Raw genomic sequence first — 26661 nt, 5'->3', positions numbered from 1 at the left:
ATGAAAGTAGCCTATACTTTAATATATAAACATTATGAAAGTAGCCTATGCTTTAATATATAAACTATGAAAGCCTATACTTTAATATATAAACTATGAAAGTAGCTCATACTTTAATATATAAACTATGAAAGTAGCCTACTTTAATATATAAACTATGAAAGTAGCCTACTTTTAATATATAACCATGAAAGTAGCCTATACTTTAATATATAAACTATGAAAGTAGCCTATACTTTAATATATAAACTATGAAAGTAGCCTACACTTTAATATATAAACTATGAAAGTAGCCTATACTTAATATATAAACTATGAAAGTAGCCTATAATATATATAAACTATGAAAGTAGCCTATACTTTAATATATAAACTATGAAAGTAGCCTATACTATATATATAAACTATGAAAGTAGCTCACTATAATATATAAACTATGAAAGTAGCCTATACTTTAATATATAAACATTATGAAAGTAGCCTATACTTTAATATATAAACTATGAAAGCCTATACTTTAATATATAAACTATGAAAGTAGCTTCTTTAATATATAAACTATGAAAGTAGCCTATACTTTAATATATAAACTATGAAAGTAGCCTATACTTAATATATAAACTATGAAAGTAGCCTATACTTAATATATAAACTATGAAAGTAGCCACTTTAATATATACTATGAAAGTATATACTTAATATATAAACTATGAAAGTAACCTATACTATAATATATAAACTATGAAAGTGAATACACTTTTAATATATAACCATGAAAGTAGCCTATACTTTAATATATAACCAGAAAGTAGCCTATGAAGCAGCCCTACTTTAATATATAAACTATGAAAGTAGCCTATACTTTAATATATAAACTATGAAAGTAGCCTATACTTTAATATATAAACTATGAAAGTAGCCTACTTTAATATATAAACTATGAAAGTAGCCTATACTTTAATATATAAACTATGAAAGTAGCCTATACTATAATATATAAACTATGAAAGTAGCCTATACTTTAATATATAAACTATGAAAGTAGCCTATACTTTAATATATAAACTATGAAAGTAGCCTACACTTTAATATATAAACTATGAAAGTAGCCTACACTTTAATATATAAACTATGAAAGTAGCCTATACTTTAATATATAAACTATGAAAGTAGCCTATACTTTAATATATAAACTATGAAAGTAGCCTAGACTATAATATATAAACTATGAAAGTAGCCTATACTTTAATATATAAACTATGAAAGTAGCCTATACTATAATATATAAACTATGAAAGTAGCCTACACTTTAATATATAAACTATGAAAGTAGCCTACACTTTAATATATAAACTATGAAAGTAGCCTACACTTTAATATATAAACTATGAAAGTAGCTTAGACTATAATATATAAACTATGAAAGCTTCATACTTTAATATATAAACTATGAAAGTAGCCTACACTTTAATATATAAACTATGAAAGTAGCCTCACTTTTAATATATAAACTATGAAAGTAGCCTACACTTTAATATATAAACCATGAAAGTAGACACTTTAATATATAAACTATGAAAGTAGCCTACACTTTAATATATAAACTATGAAAGTAGCCTATACTATAATATATAAACTATGAAAGTAGCCTATACTTTAATATATAAACTATGAAAGTAGCCTACTTTAATATATAAACTATGAAAGTAGCCTACACTTTAATATATAAACTATGAAAGTAGCCTACACTTTAATATATAATATGAAAGTAGCCTATACTTTAATATATAAACTATGAAAGTAGCCTATACTTTAATATATAAACTATGAAAGTAGCATACTATAACTATGAAAGTAGCCTACACTTTAATATATAAACTATGAAAGTATAGTATTTAAAGCCTACACTTTAATATATAAACTATGAAAGTAGCCTATACTTTAATATATAAACTATGAAAGTAGCCTATACTTTAATATATAAACTATGAAAGTAGCCTATACTTTAATATATAAACTATGAAAGTAGCCTACACTTTAATATATAAACCATGAAATTATAATATATAAACTATGAAAGTAGCCTATACTATAATATATAAACTATGAAAGTAGCCTATACTATAATATATAAACTATGAAAGTAGCCTATACTATAATATATAAACATTATGAAAGTAGCCTTTACTTTAATATATAAACATTATGAAAGTAGCTTATACTTTAATATATAAACTATGAAAGTAGCTCATACTATAATATATAAACTATGAAAGTAGCCTACTTTTCAATATATAAACTATGAAAGTAGCCTATACTATAATATATAAACTATGAAAGTAGCCTATTAATATATAAACTATGAAAGTAGCCTATACTTTAATATATAAACTATGAAAGTAGCCTACACTTTAATATATAAACTATGAAAGTAGCCTACACTTTAATATATAAACTATGAAAGTAGCCTATACTTTAATATATAAACTATGAAAGTAGCCTACACTATAATATATAAACATTATGAAAGTAGCCTATACTTTAATATATAAACTATGAAAGTAGCCTTTACTTTAATATATAAACTATGAAAGTAGCCTATACTTTAAAATATAAACTATGAAAGTAGCCTTTTAATATATAAACTATGAAAGTATTAATATATAAACTATGAAAGTAGCCTATACTTTAATATATAAACTATGAAAGTAGCCTATACTTTAATATATAAACTATGAAAGTAGCCTACACTTTAATATATAAACTATGAAAGTAGCCTACACTTTACTATATACTATGAAAGTAGCCTACACTTTAATATATAAACTATGAAAGTAATATACTATAATATATAAACTATGAAAGTAGCCTATACTTTAATATATAAACTATGAAAGTAGCTTATACTTTAATATATAAAGTATGAAAGTAGCCTATACTTTAATATATAAACTATGAAAGTAGTTTATACTTTAATATATAAACTATGAAAGTAGCCCATATACTTTAATATATAAACTATGAAAGTAGCCTACACTTTAATATATAAACTATGAAAGTAGCCTACACTTTAATATATAAACTATGAAAGTAGCCTATACTATAATATATAAACTATGAAAGTAGCCTACACTTTAATATATAAACTATGAAAGTAGCCGATTAATATATAAACTATGAAAGTAGCCTACACTTTAATATATAAACTATGAAAGTAGCCTACACTTTAATATATAAACTATGAAAGTAGCCTATACTTTAATATATAAACTATGAAAGTAGCCTACACTTTAATATATAAACTATGAAAGTAGCCTACACTTTAATATATAAACTATGAAAGTAGCCTACACTTTAATATATAAACTATGAAAGTAGCCTATACTTTAATATATAAACTATGAAAGTAGCCTACACTTTAATATATAAACTATGAAAGTAGCCTATACTATAATATATAAACATTATGAAAGTAGCCTATACTTTAATATATAAACTATGAAAGTAGCCTATACTTTAATATATAAACATTATGAAAGTAGCCTACACTTTAATATATAAACTATGAAAGTAGCCTATACTATAATATTTAAAGTATGAAAGTAGCCTATACTTTAATATATAAACTATGAAAGTAGCCTATACTATAATATATAAACATTATGAAAGTAGCCTATACTTTAATATATAAACATTATGAAAGTAGCCTACACTTTAATATATAAACTATGAAAGTAGCCTATACTTTAATATATAAACTATGAAAGTAGCCTATACTATAATATATAAACTATGAAAGTAGCCTACACTTTAATATATAAACTATGAAAGTAGCCTATACTATAATATATAAACATTATGAAAGTAGCCTATACTATAATATATAAACTATGAAAGTAGCCTATACTATAATATATAAACATTATGAAAGTAGCCTTATATAAATTAGCCTAAACTATAATATATAAACATTATGAAAGTAGCCTATACTTTAATATATAAACATTATGAAAGTAGCTTATACTATAATATATAAACATTATGAAAGTAGCCTATACTTTAATATATAAACTATGAAAGTAGCCGGCAGTTACTCCGTTGGGATTCAGCATACACCGTCAGGACAGGACAGCTGATTCAGGCAAGCGCAGGGGCGGAGGGGTCTGTGTTATGGTTAATTTTTCTTGGGCTACGGACATAGCAGTACTAGCATCTCACTGCTCTCCAGTCCTCGAGCTGTTGACTGTAAAAATCAGACCCTTCTATCTACCGCGGGAGTTTACTGCAGTCGTTCTGAGTGTAGTCTACATTCCCCCCCCAAGTAGATAAGGCTTCTGCTCTGGATGAACTGTATGGAATTATCAACGGTCTGGAGAATGTGCACCCAGAGGCAGCCTTTATTGTGGTTGGGGATTTCAACAGAGCCAACATGAAGAAAGTCCTGCCTAAATACTATCAGCACATTGACTTCTTCACACGTGGAGATCAGACCCTTGACCATTGTTATACGACATTCCGGGACAGTTACAAACCCTCCCGCCTGCTTTTTGGTAAAGCTGATCACACCTCCATTCTTCTGCTCCCATATAGACAAAAGCTAAAACAGGTCAGACCGCTGAGAGGACAGTCCACCAATGGAGGACGAGGTGTGGCGACTCTCCAGGACTGTTTTGACAACACTGACTCATTGATGTTTCGGAAGCAGCAGATGGGGACATTAATGAGTATACAGACACTGTTTCCAGTTACATCCAGTATTGCATTGAGGACATCGTCCGAAGAAGACTGTCCGTCTTTCCCTAATCAGAAGCCCTGGGTTGACGCCATGTCCGGACCCACCTTAGAGCCCGGTCTGCTGCCTTTAACTCCGGGATCCTGATCAGTACAGGAAGTCCAGATACGACCTTTTGAGGGCCATCAAAGCTGCAAAGAGGACATACAGGAGCAAGGTGGAGTCTAGCTACCATGGCTCTGACCCCAGGTGCATGTGGAGTGGATTAAGAGCCATTACAGACTACAAGAGGAGGGGCTGCAGTGAGACCCAGTCCTCTGTCCTTCTTCCAGACCAGCTGAATGCTTTTTACGCCTGCTTTGAGAGGGACAGTGACCCCCCTGCAGCGGAGCTACCTGAGGACCCAACCAGTGGTGTGCCTCCTGTAACTGTAGCAGAGGTGAGGCGCTGCTTCAATAAGATCAACCCTCGCAAGGCACCTGGCCCGGATGGCATATCAGGTAGGGCCTCAGGGTCTTCAGCGACATCTTCAGCCTCCTCAGCCTGTCTGTACTCCCCCACATGCTTCAAACGGACCACCATCGTCCCTGTGCCCAAGATCACCAAGGTCACCTGCTTGAATGACTACCGCCCGGTAGCACTGACCTCTGTGATCATGAAGTGCTTTGAGCGGCTGGTCAAATCATTCATCTGCTCCTTGCTGCCTCCCACCCTGACCCGATGCAGTCTGCATACCGTCCAACCGGGTTCACAGACGATGCCATAGCCCTGACCACGCACACCGCCCTCACCCACCTGGACAAAGGAATACATATGTGAGAATGCTGTTCATTGACTACAGTTCAGCATTCAATACCATCATCCCCTCCAGACCTGCCTCCAAGCTCGTGGACCTGGGACCACCTCCCGATGCAAATGCAATGGTCTTTGACTTCCTGACGGGAGGCCACAGGTGGTGAGAATCGGTGACCTCATCTACAGTCATCACCAACACAGGCACCCCCCAGGGCTGTGTGCTCAGCCCCCTCCTGTTCTCCTTGTTCACACATGACTGTGGAGCTCCAACCTCATTGTCAAGTTTGCTGATGACACAACCATTGTGGGCCTCATCACTGGCAATGATGAGTCAGCCTCCAGAGAGGAGGTTGCTACCCTGACGACATGGTGTCAGGATAATGGCCTCTCTCTCAACATCAGCAAGACAAAGGAGATGATTGTGGACTTCAGGAGACGGCAGGTGGAGGAGCACCCCTGCATATCAACGGTTCTGCAGTGGAGATGGTCAGCTGCTTCAGGTTCCTCGGGGTCAACATCAGCAACGACCTCACCTGGTCTGCTCACACAGACAAGGTGGTCAAAGCGGCCCGGAAGCGCCTCTTCTTCCTGAGGAGACTGAAGCAGTTTGGCATGGATTCAGTCATCCTCACCAATGTCTCCAGATGCCCAATAGAAAGCATCCTGACTGGGTGCATCACAGTGTGGTATGGGAGCTGCACAGCCAAGGACCGCAAGGCCCGACGCCGTGTGGTCAGGACTGGAGTTCATCATCAGTAGGGAGCTCCCTGCAGGACACAGACCACACGATGCCTCAGGAAGACTGGATCCTAAAGGACTGCCATCATCAGCCTTCAGCCTGTTCACCCCGCTGCCTTCTGGAAGGCGTCCCGTAGGATCCGGTCTCGCACACAGAGACTGGAGAACAGTTTCTTCCCGAGAGCCATCAGGCTGCTCAATGGACACTGACACACGATCGACACTTTTGCACTCGACACTTTACATACACTGTCACTTTCAGCCTTGTACTTACACTACACTTTCTATTGCACAACCTGCTTTCACTTCCTGCTACTCCCATTTGTCTGTAGTCTAGTTATTATGTGTATTATATGTATATATGTTAGTATTATGTTCAGAGTTCTTGTACAGTGTGTATGTCATGTTATGTTATGTTATATTATGTTAGGCTATGATAGTTGTTGTGTGGTGCCTTGTCCTAAGAATTTCAGTGCCCAGTCTGACCCTGTGTCATTCTGTGTATCTGACAATAAAAAGACTTGAGACTTGACTTGACTATACTTTAATATATAAACATTATGAAAGTAGCCTACACTTTAATATATAAACTATGAAAGTAGCCTACACTTTAATATATAAACTATGAAAGTAGCCTATACTTTAATATATAAACTATGAAAGTATCCCTATACTTTAATATATAAACTATGAAAGTAGCCTATACTATAATATATAAACTATGAAAGTAGCCTATACTTTAATATATAAACTATGAAAGTAGCCTATACTTTAATATATAAACTATGAAAGTAGCCTATACTTTAATATATAAACATTATGAAAGTAGCCTATACTATAATATATAAACTATGAAAGTAGCCTATACTTTAATATATAAACTATGAAAGTAGCCTATACTTTAATATATAAACTATGAAAGTAGCCTATACTATAATATATAAACTATGAAAGTAGCCTATACTTTAATATATAAACTATGAAAGTAGCCTATACTATAATATATAAACATTATGAAAGTAGCCTATACTTTAATATATAAACTATGAAAGTAGCCTATACTATAATATATAAACATTATGAAAGTAGCCTTTACTTTAATATATAAACTATGAAAGTAGCCTAAACTATAATATATAAACATTATGAAAGTAGCCTTTACTTTAATATATAAACTATGAAAGTAGCCTATACTATAATATATAAACATTATGAAAGTAGCCTATACTTTAATATATAAACTATGAAAGTAGCCTATACTATAATATATAAACATTATGAAAGTAGCCTATACTATAATATATAAACTATGAAAGTAGCCTATACTTTAATATATAAACTATGAAAGTAGCCTATACTTTAATATATAAACTATGAAAGTAGCCTACACTTTAATATATAAACTATGAAAGTAGCCTACACTTTAATATATAAACTATGAAAGTAGCCTATACTTTAATATATAAACTATGAAAGTAGCCTATACTATAATATATAAACTATGAAAGTAGCCTATACTTTAATATATAAACTATGAAAGTAGCCTATACTTTAATATATAAACTATGAAAGTAGCCTATACTTTAATATATAAACATTATGAAAGTAGCCTATACTTTAATATATAAACTATGAAAGTAGCCTATACTTTAATATATAAACTATGAAAGTAGCCTATACTTTAATATATAAACTATGAAAGTAGCCTATACTATAATATATAAACATTATGAAAGTAGCCTTTACTTTAATATATAAACTATGAAAGTAGCCTATACTTTAATATATAAACTATGAAAGTAGCCTATACTATAATATATAAACTATGAAAGTAGCCTATACTTTAATATATAAACTATGAAAGTAGCCTATACTTTAATATATAAACTATGAAAGTAGCCTATACTATAATATATAAACATTATGAAAGTAGCCTATACTTTAATATATAAACTATGAAAGTAGCCTATACTTTAATATATAAACTATGAAAGTAGCCTATACTTTAATATATAAACTATGAAAGTAGCCTATACTTTAATATATAAACTATGAAAGTAGCCTACTTTAATATATAAACTATGAAAGTAGCCTATACTTTAATATATAAACTATGAAAGTAGCCTATACTTTAATATATAAACTATGAAAGTAGCCTATACTTTAATATATAAACTATGAAAGTAGCCTATACTATAATATATAAACTATGAAAGTAGCCTATACTTTAATATATAAACTATGAAAGTAGCCTATACTTTAATATATAAACTATGAAAGTAGCCTACACTTTAATATATAAACTATGAAAGTAGCCTATACTTTAATATATAAACATTATGAAAGTAGCCTACACTTTAATATATAAACTATGAAAGTAGCCTATACTTTAATATATAAACTATGAAAGTAGCCTATACTATAATATATAAACATTATGAAAGTAGCCTACACTTTAATATATAAACTATGAAAGTAGCCTATACTTTAATATATAAACTATGAAAGTAGCCTATACTATAATATATAAACTATGAAAGTAGCCTATACTATAATATATAAACTATGAAAGTAGCCTATACTTTAATATATAAACTATGAAAGTAGCCTATACTATAATATATAAACTATGAAAGTAGCCTATACTTTAATATATAAACTATGAAAGTAGCCTATACTTTAATATATAAACTATGAAAGTAGCCTATACTATAATATATAAACTATGAAAGTAGCCTATACTTTAATATATAAACTATGAAAGTAGCCTATACTTTAATATATAAACTATGAAAGTAGCCTATACTTTAATATATAAACTATGAAAGTAGCCTATACTTTAATATATAAACTATGAAAGTAGCCTATACTTTAATATATAAACTATGAAAGTAGCCTATACTATAATATATAAACATTATGAAAGTAGCCTATACTTTAATATATAAACTATGAAAGTAGCCTATACTATAATATATAAACTATGAAAGTAGCCTATACTTTAATATATAAACTATGAAAGTAGCCTATACTTTAATATATAAACTATGAAAGTAGCCTATACTATAATATATAAACATTATGAAAGTAGCCTATACTTTAATATATAAACTATGAAAGTAGCCTATACTTTAATATATAAACTATGAAAGTAGCCTATACTTAATATATAAACTATGAAAGTAGCCTATACTTTAATATATAAACTATGAAAGTAGCCTATACTTTAATATATAAACTATGAAAGTAGCCTATACTATAATATATAAACTATGAAAGTAGCCTATACTTTAATATATAAACTATGAAAGTAGCCTATACTTTAATATATAAACTATGAAAGTAGCCTATACTTTAATATATAAACTATGAAAGTAGCCTATACTTTAATATATAAACTATGAAAGTAGCCTATACTTTAATATATAAACTATGAAAGTAGCCTATACTATAATATATAAACTATGAAAGTAGCCTACACTTTAATATATAAACTATGAAAGTAGCCTATTAATATATAAACTATGAAAGTAGCCTATACTTTAATATATAAACTATGAAAGTAGCCTACACTTTAATATATAAACTATGAAAGTAGCCTATACTTTAATATATAAACTATGAAAGTAGCCTATACTTTAATATATAAACTATGAAAGTAGCCTATACTTTAATATATAAACTATGAAAGTAGCCTATACTTTAATATATAAACTATGAAAGTAGCCTATACTTTAATATATAAACTATGAAAGTAGCCTATACTATAATATATAAACTATGAAAGTAGCCTATACTATAATATATAAACTATGAAAGTAGCCTATACTATAATATATAAACTATGAAAGTAGCCTATACTTTAATATATAAACTATGAAAGTAGCCTATACTTTAATATATAAACTATGAAAGTAGCCTATACTATAATATATAAACTATGAAAGTAGCCTATACTATAATATATAAACATTATGAAAGTAGCCTATACTATAATATATAAACTATGAAAGTAGCCTATACTTTAATATATAAACTATGAAAGTAGCCTATACTATAATATATAAACTATGAAAGTAGCCTATACTATAATATATAACCTATGAAAGTAGCCTACACTATAATATATAAACTATGAAAGTAGCCTATACTATAATATATAAACTATGAAAGTAGCCTACACTTTAATATATAAACTATGAAAGTAGCCTATACTTTAATATATAAACTATGAAAGTAGCCTATACTTTAATATATAAACTATGAAAGTAGCCTATACTATAATATATAAACTATGAAAGTAGCCTATACTTAATATATAAACTATGAAAGTAGCCTATACTATAATATATAAACTATGAAAGTAGCCTATACTTTAATATATAAACTATGAAAGTAGCCTATACTATAATATATAAACTATGAAAGTAGCCTATACTATAATATATAAACTATGAAAGTAGCCTATACTTTAATATATAAACTATGAAAGTAGCCTATACTATAATATATAAACTATGAAAGTAGCCTATACTATAATATATAAACTATGAAAGTAGCCTATACTATAATATATAAACTATGAAAGTAGCCTATACTATAATATATAAACTATGAAAGTAGCCTATACTTTAATATATAAACTATGAAAGTAGCCTATACTATAATATATAAACTATGAAAGTAGCCTATACTTTAATATATAAACTATGAAAGTAGCCTATACTATAATATATAAACTATGAAAGTAGCCTACACTTTAATATATAAACTATGAAAGTAGCCTATACTTTAATATATAAACTATGAAAGTAGCCTATACTTTAATATATAAACTATGAAAGTAGCCTATACTTTAATATATAAACTATGAAAGTAGCCTATACTTTAATATATAAACTATGAAAGTAGCCTATACTATAATATATAAACTATGAAAGTAGCCTATACTATAATATATAAACTATGAAAGTAGCCTACACTTTAATATATAAACTATGAAAGTAGCCTATACTATAATATATAAACTATGAAAGTAGCCTATACTTTAATATATAAACTATGAAAGTAGCCTATACTATAATATATAAACTATGAAAGTAGCCTATACTTTAATATATAAACTATGAAAGTAGCCTATACTTTAATATATAAACTATGAAAGTAGCCTATACTATAATATATAAACTATGAAAGTAGCCTACACTTTAATATATAAACTATGAAAGTAGCCTATACTATAATATATAAACTATGAAAGTAGCCTATACTATAATATATAAACTATGAAAGTATACTACACTTTAATATATAAACTATGAAAGTAGCCTATACTATAATATATAAACTATGAAAGTAGCCTATACTATAATATATAAACTATGAAAGTAGCCTATACTTTAATATATAAACTATGAAAGTAGCCTATACTATAATATATAAACTATGAAAGTAGCCTACACTTTAATATATAAACTATGAAAGTAGCCTATACTATAATATATAAACTATGAAAGTAGCCTATACTATAATATATAAACTATGAAAGTAGCCTATACTATAATATATAAACTATGAAAGTAGCCTATACTTTAATATATAAACTATGAAAGTAGCCTACACTTTAATATATAAACTATGAAAGTAGCCTATACTTTAATATATAAACTATGAAAGTAGCCTATACTATAATATATAAACTATGAAAGTAGCCTATACTTTAATATATAAACTATGAAAGTAGCCTATACTATAATATATAAACTATGAAAGTAGCCTATACTTTAATATATAAACTATGAAAGTAGCCTACACTTTAATATATAAACTATGAAAGTAGCCTATACTTTAATATATAAACTATGAAAGTAGCCTACACTTTAATATATAAACTATGAAAGTAGCCTATACTTTAATATATAAACTATGAAAGTAGCCTACACTTTAATATATAAACTATGAAAGTAGCCTATACTATAATATATAAACTATGAAAGTAGCCTATACTATAATATATAAACTATGAAAGTAGCCTATACTTAGTTATATAAACTATGAAAGTAGCCTATACTATAATATATAAACTATGAAAGTAGCCTATACTATAATATATAAACTATGAAAGTAGCCTATACTTTAATATATAAACTATGAAAGTAGCCTATACTTTAATATATAAACTATGAAAGTAGCCTATACTATAATATATAAACTATGAAAGTAGCCTACACTTTAATATATAAACTATGAAAGTATACTACACTATAATATATAAACTATGAAAGTAGGTAAACTGTCGCAGCCGCTATCAGCTGTGACGTCATCTCTCCGCGCCGCGCGCCGCCGTGGAGGACACGAGCATGGCGCACCTCGCCGGGCTCCTGCTGCTGCTCGCGCCGTGGAGCGCGACTCTCACCTGGGGTAAGGTGATGAGGAGGAGGAGGAGGGTGCGCGCGGCTCTGGAGAGGATGAAGAGTTTGAATGGAGAGTTACTTCAGAGTTTACAGCGTGAATGAAGTCAAAACGCTCGTGCGACGTTCAGGTCCTCCTCGGGGCTGCGTCGCACGTGTGACGTCACAGGTGTAAACATATAAATATACCTGCGACATTTGCATATAAAGCGAAGTCTAAGTTAATAACTGAGCCCTCGGTCGCTGCGTGTTCTGGTGTATAGAGGATGTATAGAGTTACAATACCGTTCAAAAGTTTGGGATCACCCAGACAATTTCGTGTTTTCCATGAAAACTCACACTTTTATTTATCAAATGAGTTGCAAAATGTATAGAAAATATAGTCAAGACATTGACAAGGTTCGAAATAATGATTTGTATTTGAAGTATTAATTTTTTTCTTCAAACTTTGCTTTCGTCAAAGAATGGTCCTTTTGCAGCAATTCCAGCATTGCAGACCTTTGGCATTCTAGCTGTTAATTTGTTGAGGTAATCTGTTGAAATGTCACCCCACGCTTCCTGAAGCACCTCCACCAGTTGGATTGGCTTGATGGGCACTTCTTGAGGACCATACGGTCAAGCTGCTCCCACAACAGCTCAATGGTTGAGATCTGGTGACTGGCCACTCCATTACAGACAGCAAGCTGCCTGCTTCTTCCCTCAAGAGTTCTTCACAATGTGGAGGTGTGCTTTGGGTCATTGTCCTGTTGGAGGAAGACATTGGCTCCAATCAAGCGCTGCCCACAGGGTATGGCATGGCGTTGCCAAATGGAGTGATAGCCTTCCTTATTTAAAATCCCTTTGACCTGGTACCTCCCACTTTCCCAGCACCAAAGCAGCCCCAGACCATCACATGACCTCCACCATGCTTGACAGATGGTGTCAGGCACTCTTCCAGCATCTTTTCACCTGTTCTGCGTCTCACAAATGTTCTTCTGTGTGATCCAAACACCTCAAACTTGGATTCATCTGTCCAGAACACCTTTTTCCAATCTTCCTCTGTCCAATGCCTGTGTTCTTTTGCCCATACCAATCAACACGTTATATGTATTTAATACTTTATACTTATATAATACACGTTATATGTATTTAATACTTTATAGTTATATAATACACGTTATATGTATTTAATACTTTATACTTATATAATACACGTTATATGTATTTAATACTTTATACTTATATAATACACGTTATATGTATTTAATACTTTATAGTTATATAATACACGTTATATGTATTTAATACTTTATACTTATATAATACACGTTATATGTATTTAATACTTTATACTTATATAATACACGTTATATGTATTTAATACTTTATAGTTATATAATACACGTTATATGTATTTAATACTTTATACTTATATAATACACGTTATATGTATTTAATACTTTATAGTTATATAATACACGTTATATGTATTTAATACTTTATACTTATATAATACTTATATGTATTTAATACTTTATACTTATATAATACACGTTATATGTATTTAATACTTTATACTTATATAATACACGTTATATGTATTTAATACTTTATAGTTATATAATACACGTTATATGTATTTAATACTTTATAGTTATACAATACACGTTATATGTATTTAATACTTTATACTTATATAATACACGTTATATGTATTTAATACTTTATAGTTATATAATACACGTTATATGTATTTAATACTTTATACTTATATAATACACGTTATATGTATTTAATACTTTATAGAGTTATATAATACAACTTCAGGAATACGTCGTTACGTCATGAGATGACGTCACCGCATGACGTCACACTGAGGAGGGAGGAGACAAGCAGCGTTGTGGTGAGGACACACACACACACTGTGAGGAGGGAGGAGTCATGATGTTCCTGCTGGTTCTAACCGGTTCTGATCGTGTTCTCATAATCCAGAAGAAGAATTTACAGACTTTGACATTTAATTCCAGGATTTGGTTTTAAGCTCAAGCTGCAGAACTCAAAGTTGTGAGGATGAAGACGTGACGGAGGTTAGAGGCTCCGGTCTGAAGGGAAGGAAATAAAGTTAACACAATGTCAGCAGGTTGTGTTTATTATTAATGTTGTAATAACAATAATAATGTAAAACTATTCTCAGAGGTGAGGGGTGACCTTGAGGTGAGGGGTGACCTTGAGGTGATGTTGACCTTGAGGTGAGGGTTGACCTTGAGGTGATGGTTGACCTTGAGGTCAGGGGTGACCTTGAGGTGAGGGTGACCTTGAGATGAGGGTTGACGTTGAGGTGATGTTGACCTTGAGGTGAGGGTTGATCTTGAGGTGATGGTTGACCTTGAGGTCAGGGGTGACCTTGAGGTGATGTTGACCTTGAGGTGAGGGGTGACCTTGAGATGAGGGGTGACCTTGAGGTGAGGGTGACCTTGAGATGAGGGTTGACCTTGAGGTGAGGGTTGACCTTGAGGTGAGGGGTGACCTTGAGGTGATGTTGATCTTGAGGTGAGGGTTGACCTTGAGGTGAGGGTTGACCTTCTCTCCCCTCCCAGGTGCCTCTCCGTGTCAGAAAGGTGAGTTCCCGTGCCGCAGCGGCCGCTGTGTGTCTGCTCGTCTTCGCTGTGACGGCGTGGACGACTGCGGCGACGGGAGCGACGAGGCGGCGTGCCCCGGCTGCTCCGCCCCCGGCTGGTTCTCCTGCGGGCCGCCCGACGCCTGCCTGCCCAGAGAGCGTGTGTGTGACGGGCGCCGCGACTGCAGAGACGGGCGTGACGAGGCTCCGCCGCGGTGCCGCTCGTCCGGGCCGCCGCCGCCGCCACCCAGCACGCCGCCGCCGTGCACGCCGGCCGAGTTCCGGTGCGGAGACGGCCGCTGCATCCGCCAGAGCTGGAGGTGTGACCACGCGGAGGACTGCTCCGACGGCAGCGACGAGGACGCCTGTGGTGAGTCTCTGGAGGATGCAGTTCACCGACCCGCCAGCAGAGGGCGCCGTGGCACCGCTCTACAGTTACCTTCAGCCGCTGCTCTTATTCTAGGTCTGTTTATTGTTATATTCTATTGCTATTCACCTTTAACCGAGTCAAAGTCGTCGTATGTTTAATGGACAATAGCTAAATGATTCTGATGATTTTGGCTCCTCCCCTTTATGTCTGTAGTTAGTCCACTAAATATTTAATCCATAAACAACAACAACAACACGACGTCTGTTCCTCATGACTTCAGTGTTCAGAAAGCTTCACGTGCTGCTCTGAAGTCATCCTGATGTTTGTTTGTTTGTTTGTTTTTGTTGTTTGTCTCCTCAGATCAGGACGAGTGTCTGCTGGATAACGGCGGCTGCTCTCATGTGTGTGTGGACGAGCCGCTCGGCTTCCACTGCGCCTGCCCCCCCGACATGAGGCTGCTGGGGGACAGCCGCTGTGAAGGTGAGTGGAGCTGCTGGTCCTGCTGGTCCTGATGGTCCTGGTGGTCCTGGTGGTCCTGATGGTCCTGGTGGTCCTGATGGTCCCGGTGGTCCCGGTGGTCCCGGACCGGCCCAGCGTCTCCACTCTCCTCTGTCCTCCAGAGCTGGACGCCTGCCTGCAGAGCGACGGCTGTGACCAGCTGTGCCTTCAGCTCAACGGCAGCTTCACCTGCAGCTGCAGCCGCGGCTACCAGAGGACGAGCAGCGGGGGCTGCAGCGCGACGGGTGAGGGGCAGACCACCACGGGGGGGCAGACCACCACGGGGGGGACATGAGGACTTGACTTGAGGACGTGACGCCTCCTCCCTCTCTCCTCTCCTCTCCTCCTCCCTCTCTCCTCTCTCCTCTCTCCTGTCCTCTCCTCCAGGCGCTGAGGCTCAGCTGGTCTTCAGCTCCTCTGAAGGACTTCGCTGGATGAGCCTCTTTGAGTTGGAGCACGGGGAACCAGGACCAGGACCACAGGGACCAAGACCTGGTCCAGTGGGACCAGGACCAGGCCCGGTGGCAGCTCTGGCCTCCAGCCGGTCTCTGTTCTGGTCCAGCCGAGGCTCCGTGTTCAGGTCAGAGGGGAAGAACCCGTCGGGGGGTCCGGCCCGGCGGGTCCAGTCTGATGAGAACTTTGTGGTGTTCCAGAGTCTCTGTGGACGGACCGGAGGAGGGTCCGGCGCTGGTCCTGACGTTTGAAGGTTCGGCATCGGGTCTGGCCGTGGACTGGATCCACCGGCTGCTCTACTGGACCAGCACGGAGAGCGGTTCTGTTCACGTGGGCCTGCTGGACGGTTCTGCTCAGCGCCGGCTCGTCACGGGGCTGGAGAACCCGTCGGCGGTGGCTGTGGATCCTCTGCAGGGGTAGGGACCGCCTCACGGGAGCGGACAACGTCATCGGGAGGGAGCGACGTCATCGGGAGGGAGCGACGTCATCGGGAGGGGACGACGTCATCGGGAGGGAGCGACGTCATCGGGAGGGGGCGACGTCATCGAGAGGGGGCGACGTCATCGGAGGGGCGACGCTATCGGGAGGACGCGTCGGGAGGGAGCGACGCCATCGAGGGAGGCGAGCGTCGCCGGAGGAGCGACGCCATCGAGGGAGCGACGCTATCGGAGGGGCGTCGCCGGGAGGCGGCGTCGCCGAGGGGCGACGCATCGGCGAGGCGACGCCGGGAGGGCGGCGTCATCGGGAGGGGGCGTCGCCGGGGCGGCGTCGAGGGGGCGACGCATCGAGGGGCGACCGAGGGGCGACGCTATCGGAGGGAGGGGCGACGCTATCGGGAGGGGCGACGCCATCGAGGCATCGCATCGGAGGGGCGACGCCATGGGGAGGGGGCGACGTCATCGGGAGGGGCGACGCCGGGAGGGGCGACGTCGCGGGAGGCGGCGACGCCATCGGAGGGAGCGACGCCATCGGGAGGGGAGGCGACGCTATCGGGAGGGCGACGCTATCGAGGGGGCGTCGCCGGGAGGGACGCCATCGGGAGGCGACGCATCGGGAGGGGCGACGCCATCGAGGGGCGACGCCATCGAGGGGCGCTATCGAGGAGGAGCGACGTCATCGGGACGGGGCGACGCCATCGAGGGCGGACGCCATCGGGAGGGGGCGATGTCATCGGGAGGGGGCGACGTCATCGGGAGGGGGCGACGTCATCGGGAGGGGGCGACGTCATCGGGAGGGGGCGACGTCATCGGGAGGGGGCGACGCCGGAGGCGGCGTCGCATCGGGAGGGGGCGACGCATCGGGAGGAGCGACGCCATCGAGGAGGGCGCGCCATCGGGAGGGGCGACGCCATCGAGGAGCGACGCCGGGAGGGAGCGACGTCATCGGGAGGGAGCGACGTCATCGGGAGGGAGCGACGTCATCGGGAGGGAGCGACGTCATCGGGAGGGAGCGACGTCATCGGGAGGGAGCCAACCGGACCTCGCGATGATGTCATCCGGAGGTTGTTTGCCTTGGAGGTTTTCCTCTTCCAGTCGGCGCTGGTCAAACATCTTGAATGTTGACAGAAGGAACAAAAAATTCTGATGTACGTATGTTTATTGTTCTCAACCCAAACACAAAGAATCTATCTCCTCTCTCTCCCCCCCCCCCCCAGACACATCTTCTGGGCTCAGTGCGGCGCCGCCCCTCAGATCGTGCGGGCCAACCGGTCCGGGGGGGACCGGGTGGTTCTGGTCTCCTCCGCGCTGCGCCGGCCCGTCGCTCTCTCTCTGGGTACGTCCCGGGTCGCCGGCAGAGGAGCGCTTCCACTTCCTGTGTGAACAGGAAGTCAGAGGGCTGACCTCAGACCAGCTGACGCTCTGCTGTTCTCCAGATGTTCCTCGCCAGCTGCTGTTCTGGGCCGACCGGGGAACCCGGAGCATCTCCAGGGTCTCTCTGGAGGGCCGGCACCGCAAGACCGTGGTGGAGTCCAACGGGTACCTGGACCGGCCCCTCGGGCTGGCTGTGTTCGAGGTGAGGACCGCGACCGTTAACCTTTGACCTCGACCTTTACCTCCTTGAAACAAGACAGAGGAATCTGGAAGAGTTGAGATCCCGATGAACTCGTCAGTCGTTGACCCGTGCTCCTCTTCCTCCTCTCCCTCCTATCCTCTTCCTCCTCTTCCTCCTTTCCCTCCTCTCCCTCTGGGTTTCAGGGTTTCGTGTTTTGGACTGAGGAGGCGACGCGCTCCCTCTGCAGAGCGAGTAAACACGACGGCCTCCAGCTGCAGGTCCTGCTGTCCAACATCAGCTCCCCGGGAGGGCTGGCTGTCCATCACCCGGCTCTCCAACCCAAAGGCATGACCTCTAACCCAAAGGCATGACCTCTAACCCAAAGGCATGACCTCTAACCCAAAGGCATGACCTCTAACCCAAAGGCATGACCTCTAAAGGTATGACACCAACCCAAAGGTCTGACCTCTAACCCAAAGGCATGACCTCTAAAGGTATGACACCAACCCAAAGGTCTGACCTCTAACCCAAATGGCTGACCTCTAACCCAAAGGTTTGACCTCTAAAGATATGACCTCTAACTGAACTGTATGTGTTAGTTGTTGGCGCTCAGGGGTTGACGTGTTCTCACCTCCACCTGGTTCTGGTCCTCAGGGCCGTCTGCATGCGGCCCGGCCTGTGTGGGCCGGTGTGCCGTGACCCTGACCCCGGGCCTGGAGTTCAGCTGCTCTGCTGCCGACGCCTCCTTCCCCGGGACGCTCTCTCTTATCGGTAAACTTTACCATCTCATAAAAGCTTCTGTTCCTATCTCTTCATCTTTTTATTGGGCTGAAAACGCTACAGAAGAAGAAGCAGATTAAAGTACGTTATGAACATTCTATCGATAAGATCATCGTCGTGATTGAGATTCTGTTGTTGTGTCTTTGTTGTAATTCATTCTTTGAGTCTCTTTACATCAAAGATGACGATGTGTTATAAACGTCTGGAGCTTCTAAGTGTGTGTGTGTGTGTGTGTGTGTGTGTGTGTGTGTGTGTGTGTGTGTGTGTGTGTGTGTGTGTGTGTGTGTGTGTGTGTGTGTGTGTGTGTGTGTGTGTGTGTGTGTGTGTGTCAGTGCTCCTCAGCCTGCTGCTGGTGCTTCTGGCTCTCTGCTGGTGGAAAGAGGAGTTCAGGTACTTCAAGTCTCTCACTGAGCAGAGCTTCTCCCTCAAAGAGTCCCAGGACCCCCTCATCCAGGACCCCCTCCTCATCATCCAGGGTCCAAACACATGTCTCATCAAGGTAAAGTGAGTTTGGTTACACACACACACACACACAGCGTACAGCTTCATTGACCTGAGGTGTCTGGACCAGGTCCACCAGGTGGTTCTGGTGAGATGAGGTCTGTCGTTGTGTGTGTGTGTGTGACTCATGTCCTCCTCAAGGAGTCTGATAATAAAACCTTTCACAAATATTACAACAGAGGAGCTTCAACGTGTGAGGAGGAGGAGACACCTGAGGAGGAAACACCTGCGGCGGAAACACCTGCGGCCTGTCCAGGAAGTCACATGATCCTCAGGTGTTTCCTCCTCAGGTGTTTCCCTTCACTGACGTTGGTGAGAAGATTGTAATCTTAAATCCCCACTGAAACACCAGAAATGATTAAATTATGGTCTTAATAAATTACAGTGGACAAAGAATCCAGTCGGTGGATCACCTGTCAGTGGATCACCTGTCGGTGGATCACCAGCCGATTCATAACCACTGTTATGTATTTTTAATTAAAGTTGACTGAGCATGTTACTGTGCTCCATGTGTCACATGATTACATGTTCACATGTAGACATGTAAACATGTGACACATGTAGACATGTAAACATGTGACACATGTGAACATGTAAACATGTGACACATGTAAACATGTGACACATGTGAACATGTAAACATGTGACACATGTAAACATGTGACACATGTGAACATGTAGACATGTGACACATGTTTACATGTCTACATGTTCACATGTTTACATGTCTACATGTGTCACATGTTTACATGTTTACATGTGTCACATGTTTACATGTCTACATGTGTCACATGTTTACATGTCTACATGTGTCACATGTTTACATGTCTACATGTGTCACATGTCTACATGTTACATGTCTACATGTGTCACATGTTTACATGTCTACATGTGTCACATGTTTACATGTTCACATGTGTCACATGTTTACATGTCTACATGTGTCACATGTTTACATGTCTACATGTTCATATGTATCACATGTTTACATGTCTACATGTGTCACATGTTTACATGTTTACATGTGTCACATGTGTCACATGTTTACATGTCTACATGTGTCACATGTTTACATGTCTACATGTGTCACATGTTTACATGTCTACATGTGTCACATGTTTACATGTGTCACATGTTTACATGTTCACATGTCACATGTCTACATGTGTTACATGTCTACATGTGTCACATGTTTACATGTCTACATGTTCACATGTGTCACATGTTTACATGTCTACATGTGTCACATGTCTACATGTGTCACATGTTTACATGTCTACATGTGTCACATGTGTCACATGTTTACATGTCTAACATGTCTACATGTTTACATGTCACATGTCTACATGTCTACATGTTCACATGTCACATGTCTACATGTGTCACATGTTTACATGTTCACATGTGTCACATGTTTACATGTCTACATGTGTCACATGTTTACATGTCTACATGTGTCACATGTTTACATGTCTACATGTGTCACATGTTTACATGTCTACATGTGTCACATGTTTACATGTCTACATGTGTCACATGTTTACATGTTCACATGTGTCACATGTTTACATGTCTACATGTGTCACATGTTTACATGTCTACATGTGTCACATGTTTACATGTGTCACATGTTTACATGTCTACATGTGTCACATGTTTACATGTTCACATGTGTCACATGTCTACATGTTTACATGTTCACATGTGTCACATGTTTACATGTCTACACGTTCACATGTGTCACATGTTTACATGTCTACATGTGTCACATGTTTACATGTTCACATGGGTCACATGTCTACATGTGTCACATGTTTACATGTCTACATGTGTCACATGTTCACATGGGTCACATGTCTACATGTCTACATGTGTCACATGTTTACATGTTCACATGTGTCACATGTCTACATGTTTACATGTTCACATGTTTACATGTCTACATGTGTCACATGTTTACATGTTCACATGGGTCACATGTCTACATGTCTACATGTGTCACATGTTTACATGTCTACATGTGTCACATGTTTACATGTCTACATGTTCATATGTATCACATGTTTACATGTCTACATGTGTCACATGTTTACATGTTCACATGGGTCACATGTCTACATGTGTCACATGTTTACATGTCTACATGTGTCACATGTTTACATGTCTACATGTTCATATGTATCACATGTTTACATGTCTACATGTGTCACATGTCTACATGTTTACATGTTCACATGTGTCACATGTTTACATGTCTACACGTGTCACATGTTTACATGTCTACACGTGTCACATGTTTACATGTCTACATGTGTCACATGTTTACATGTCTACACGTGTCACATGTTTACATGTCTACACGTGTCACATGTTTACATGTCTACACGTGTCACATGTTTACATGTCTACACGTGTCACATGTTTACATGTTCACATGTGTCACATGTCACATGTGTCACATGTCTACATGTTTACATGTTCACATGTGTCACATGTAGACATGTAAACATGTGACACATGTGAACATGTAAACATGTGACACGTGTCATTTGACTCCCTCAGGTTCAGAGTCTGGTGAGACTCTCTGACTCGAGATGTTTCTGTTCTCAGGAAACTCTGCTGCAGCCGGACCGCCTGGACGGAGAATGAAGAGACGCCGACGACGGGCCGGTGGACTGATGGTACCGACCGGTGGACTGATGGTACTGACCGGCGGCGTCACCACGACCCCGCGGTGATCTCGTGGCGGCCGTTAAAATCACAAAAGAAATGACCCGTTGGTGAACAGCAGAGTTCAGACAGTGAAAGCTTCTCAAACGGTTCTGATCCCCCAGAGTTCTGGTCCTGCACAGTTCTGGTCCTCTAGAGTTCTGTTCCCCCAGAGTTCTGGTCCTCCTGTTTCTCCTCCGTTGCGGTTGAGGGGTCCACGGAGCTGCTCCTGGGTGTGGTGTAGTGGTCCGGTTCTGTTGGACCGGGTCTGGGTCTCTCAGGGAGACGTGACTCTGTGTGTTTGGTATTTATTTCTAACGAGGTTTAGTGTCGTGTCCTGTAACGTTGAGTTAATGAATAAAGTTTTGTCCACACGTCATAAATGTCGTTGTCTGTCGTTTATTAACCGCTGAGTCATCACGTCATCTGGAGCAGCCGGACGGCGGTGAGGTCGTGATGTTTGACTTCACACAGGAGGCTTTGATGTCAAGAGACTCACAATGAATCACAACCATAGAATCTAAATCATGTCCGTTGAGTATTCATGACGATTATCTTATCGTTCAATAGAAAGTTTATAACGTACTTTAATCTGCTTTAAAGTGTTCTTGTATCAGCAGCAGAATACCATAATATAATATTTGATGTTGGAGACTAACACTTCCTCCTTCAGATTAAGCAATACGCTGCAGGACATGCAGGAAGTGGTTTTACAGCTTCCTGCATGTCCTCCACCTCAAGCTGCTGGCGCCTCACGATGTGAGTGGAACATTAACTGTTAAAGCAGCTCGTGGCTTCACTGAGGGGCGCTTCACTGAGGGGCGCTTCACTGAGGGACGATTCACTGGAGCGCTTCACTGAGGGACGCTTCACTGAGGGACGCTTCACTGAGGGGCGCTTCACTGAGGGACGCTTCACTGAGGGGCGCTTCACTGAGGGACGATTCACTGGAGCGCTTCACTGAGGGACGCTTCACTGAGGGGCGCTTCACTGAGGGGCGCTTCACTGAGGGACGATTCACTGGAGCGCTTCACTGAGGGACGCTTCACTGAGGGACGCTTCACTGAGGGGCGCTTCACTGAGGGACGCTTCACTGAGGGACTCTTCACTGAGGGACGCTTCACTGAGGGACGCTTCACTGAGGGACGCTTCACTGAAGGACGCTTCACTGAGGGACGCTTCACTGAAGGACGCTTCACTGAGGGACGCTTCACTGAAGGACGCTTCACTGAAGGACGCTTCACTGAGGGACGCTTCTCTGAAGGACGCTTCACTGAGGGACGCTTCACTGAGGGACGCTTCACTGAAGGACGCTTCACTGAGGGACGCTTCACTGAGGTGCGCTTCACTGAGGGGCGCTTCACTGAGGGACGATTCACTGGAGCGCTTCACTGAGGGACGCTTCACTGAGGGACGCTTCACTGAGGGGCGCTTCACTGAGGGACGCTTCACTGAGGGACGCTTCACTGAGGGACTCTTCACTGAGGGACGCTTCACTGAGGGACTCTTCACTGAGGGACGCTTCACTGAAGGACGCTTCACTGAGGGACGCTTCACTGAAGGACGCTTCACTGAGGGACGCTTCACTGAAGGACGCTTCACTGAAGGACGCTTCACTGAGGGACGCTTCTCTGAAGGACGCTTCACTGAGGGACGCTTCACTGAGGGACGCTTCACTGAAGGACGCTTCACTGAGGGACGCTTCACTGAAGGACGCTTCACTGAGGGACGCTTCACTGAGGGACGCTTCACTGAAGGACGCTTCACTGAGGGACGCTTCACTGAAGGACGCTTCACTGAGGGACGCTTCACTGAAGGACGCTTCACTGAGGGACGCTTCACTGAAGGACGCTTCACTGAGGGACGCTTCACTGAAGGACGCTTCACTGAGGGACGCTTCACTGAAGGACGCTTCACTGAGGGACTCTTCACTGAGGGACGCTTCACTGAGGGACGCTTCAAGCATCCTTCAGTGAAGCGTCGGGCTACAACGCTATTAGAACAGGTCGAAAGTGTGTTTATTTTATCTGTGGAAGCAGAAGCTGGTCTGGTCCCACTGGTCTGGTCCCAGTGATCTGGTCCCACTGGTCTGGTCCCACTGGTCTGGTCCCAGTGATCTGGTCCCACTGGTCTGGTCCCACTGGTCTGGTCCCAGTGGTCTGGTCCCAGTGGTCTGGTCCCACTGGTCTGGTCCCAGTGGTCTGGTCCCAGTGATCTGGTCCCACTGGTCTGGTCCCAGTGGTCTGGTCCCACTGGTCTGGTCCCAGTGGTCTGGTCCCACTGGTCTGGTCCCAGTGGTCTGGTCCCAGTGATCTGGTCCCACTGGTCTGGTCCCACTGGTCTGGTCCCAGTGATCTGGTCCCACTGGTCTGGTCCCACTGGTCCTCATTGTGGCCTCGACCATGACTCATGGGAGCGTGTGGTAAACGGTCTCTGGTCATACGTGTGACGTGTTTCTCAGACACCCAGCACACGCTGAGCTGAAGAGAGGACCTGGAACCAGGCGTGCTGCTCCACAGGAGCGTTGACCTCCTGCCCTCTGAGTCCGTCAGCTGAAACATGAACAGCAGAAACAGAACTTAGAGATCGGTCTCTGGAGGAAGAGGTTCTTATGTTCTGAAAAACATCTCAAAACATCCTGATGATTCAAGAAGGCCTCAAACCACGAGCCTCCTGCAGGACCTTGTTGTGTTCGCTTGTTGTTGACGTCTCGACAAGAGCCGAGAACGCTCACCATCGCGGCACCTTTCAGCAGCTGAAGAACACGAGCATCCAGGCTGCTGGCATCCAGGCTGCTGGCATCCAGGCTGCTGGCATTGGGTTTCCTGTCTGCTCTGCAGCAGAGAAGTGATGCAACGTGAGGCTGTAATGTCATGAGTCATCTGAGACGACAGGAAGCCAGCGGCTCCTGCATCCGGTCTTCAGACCACAACACGAGTCCCTCACTGCTGCTGGAGGACGGAGAGCGGCAGCCTTGTCAAGTTTAAATCACACAGAGGGTTTTGGGGGACTCTGGTGACCCTGGTGACCCTGGTCCAGGCCCTGGTGACCCTGGTCCAGGCCCTGGTGACCCTGGTCCAGGCCCTTGTGACCCTGGTCCAGGCCCTGGTGACCCTGGTCCAGGCCCTGGTGACCCTGGTGACCCTGGTCCAGGCCCTGGTGACCCTGGTGACCCTGGTCTAGGCCCTGGTGACCCTGGTCCAGGCCCTGGTGACCCTGGTCTAAGCCCTGGTGACTCTGGTCCAGGCCCTTGTGACCCTGGTCCAGGCCCTTGTGACCCTGGTCTAGGCCCTTGTGACCCTGGTCTAGGCCCTTGTGACCCTGGTCCAGGCCCTGGTGACCCTGGTCTAGGCCCTTGTGACCCTGGTCCAGGCCCTGGTGACCCTGGTCTAGGCCCTTGTGACCCTGGTCCAGGCCCTTGTGACCCTGGTCTAGGCCCTTGTGACCCTGGTCTAGGCCCTGGTGACCCTGGTCGAGGCCCTGGTGACCCTGGTCCAGGCCCTTGTGACCCTGGTCCAGGCCCTGGTGACCCTGGTCCAAGCCCTGGTGACCCTGGTCTAGGCCCTGGTGACCCTGGTCCAGGCCCTGGTGACCCTGGTCCAGGCCCTTGTGACCCTGGTATAGGCCCTGGTGACCCTGGTCCAGGCCCTTGTGACCCTGGTCCAGGCCCTGGTAACCCTGGTGACCCTGGTGACCCTGGTGACCCTGGTATAGGCCCTGGTAACCCTGGTCCAGGCCCTGGTGACCCTGGTCCAGGCCCTTGTGACCCTGGTCCAGGCCCTGGTGACCCTGGTCCAGGCCCTGGTGACCCTGGTCCAGGCCCTTGTGACCCTGGTCCAGGCCCTGGTAACCCTGGTGACCCTGGTGACCCTGGTCCAGGCCCTGGTGACCCTGGTCCAAGCCCTGGTGACCCTGGTCCAAGCCCTGGTGACCCTGGTCCAGGCCCTGGTGACCCTGGTCCAGGCCCTGGTGACCCTGGTCCAGGCCCTGGTGACCCTGGTCTAGGCCCTGGTGACCCTGGTCCAGGCCCTGGTGACCCTGGTCCAAGCCCTGGTGACCCTGGTCTAGGCCCTGGTGACCCTGGTCC

At 41.2% G+C, this 26661-nt stretch overlaps 2 protein-coding genes across 6 annotated transcripts; one reads left to right on the top strand and one right to left on the bottom strand.

Annotated features, from left to right (window-relative positions):
- Positions 1–12602: 12602 nt before the first annotated feature.
- Positions 12603–22957, top strand: LOC130194282 (low-density lipoprotein receptor-related protein 8-like). 5 transcript variants are annotated; one of them, XM_056415218.1, is made up of 12 exons: positions 12603–12685; positions 15252–15641; positions 16002–16121; positions 16262–16384; positions 16527–16719; positions 16793–17008; positions 18247–18365; positions 18466–18605; positions 18788–18929; positions 19239–19355; positions 19707–19863; positions 22476–22957. In XM_056415218.1, exons 1-12 carry the CDS (start codon positions 12625–12627, stop codon positions 22636–22638), a joined length of 1941 nt encoding a protein of 646 aa, XP_056271193.1. In that variant the 5' UTR covers positions 12603–12624; the 3' UTR covers positions 22639–22957. The 5 variants fall into 5 exon arrangements, 3 of the variants coding, with proteins under 3 accessions (XP_056271193.1, XP_056271192.1, XP_056271194.1); XM_056415217.1 differs by having other exon boundaries at positions 15252–15734; XM_056415219.1 differs by having other exon boundaries at positions 15252–15734; positions 19697–19863; positions 22476–22612.
- Positions 22958–23949: 992 nt separating this feature from the next.
- Positions 23950–24540, bottom strand: LOC130194110 (uncharacterized protein slr1851-like). Its single transcript, XM_056415003.1, has one exon. It carries the CDS (start codon positions 24538–24540, stop codon positions 23950–23952), a length of 591 nt encoding a protein of 196 aa, XP_056270978.1.
- Positions 24541–26661: the final 2121 nt, after the last annotated feature.

The sequence above is a fragment of the Pseudoliparis swirei genome, chromosome 5, assembly GCF_029220125.1.
Source record: "Pseudoliparis swirei isolate HS2019 ecotype Mariana Trench chromosome 5, NWPU_hadal_v1, whole genome shotgun sequence".
NCBI classification, from domain to species: domain Eukaryota; kingdom Metazoa; phylum Chordata; class Actinopteri; order Perciformes; family Liparidae; genus Pseudoliparis; species Pseudoliparis swirei.
The sequence above is the reverse complement of the archived record's forward strand: the minus strand, read 5'-3'. Positions and strand labels throughout refer to the sequence as shown.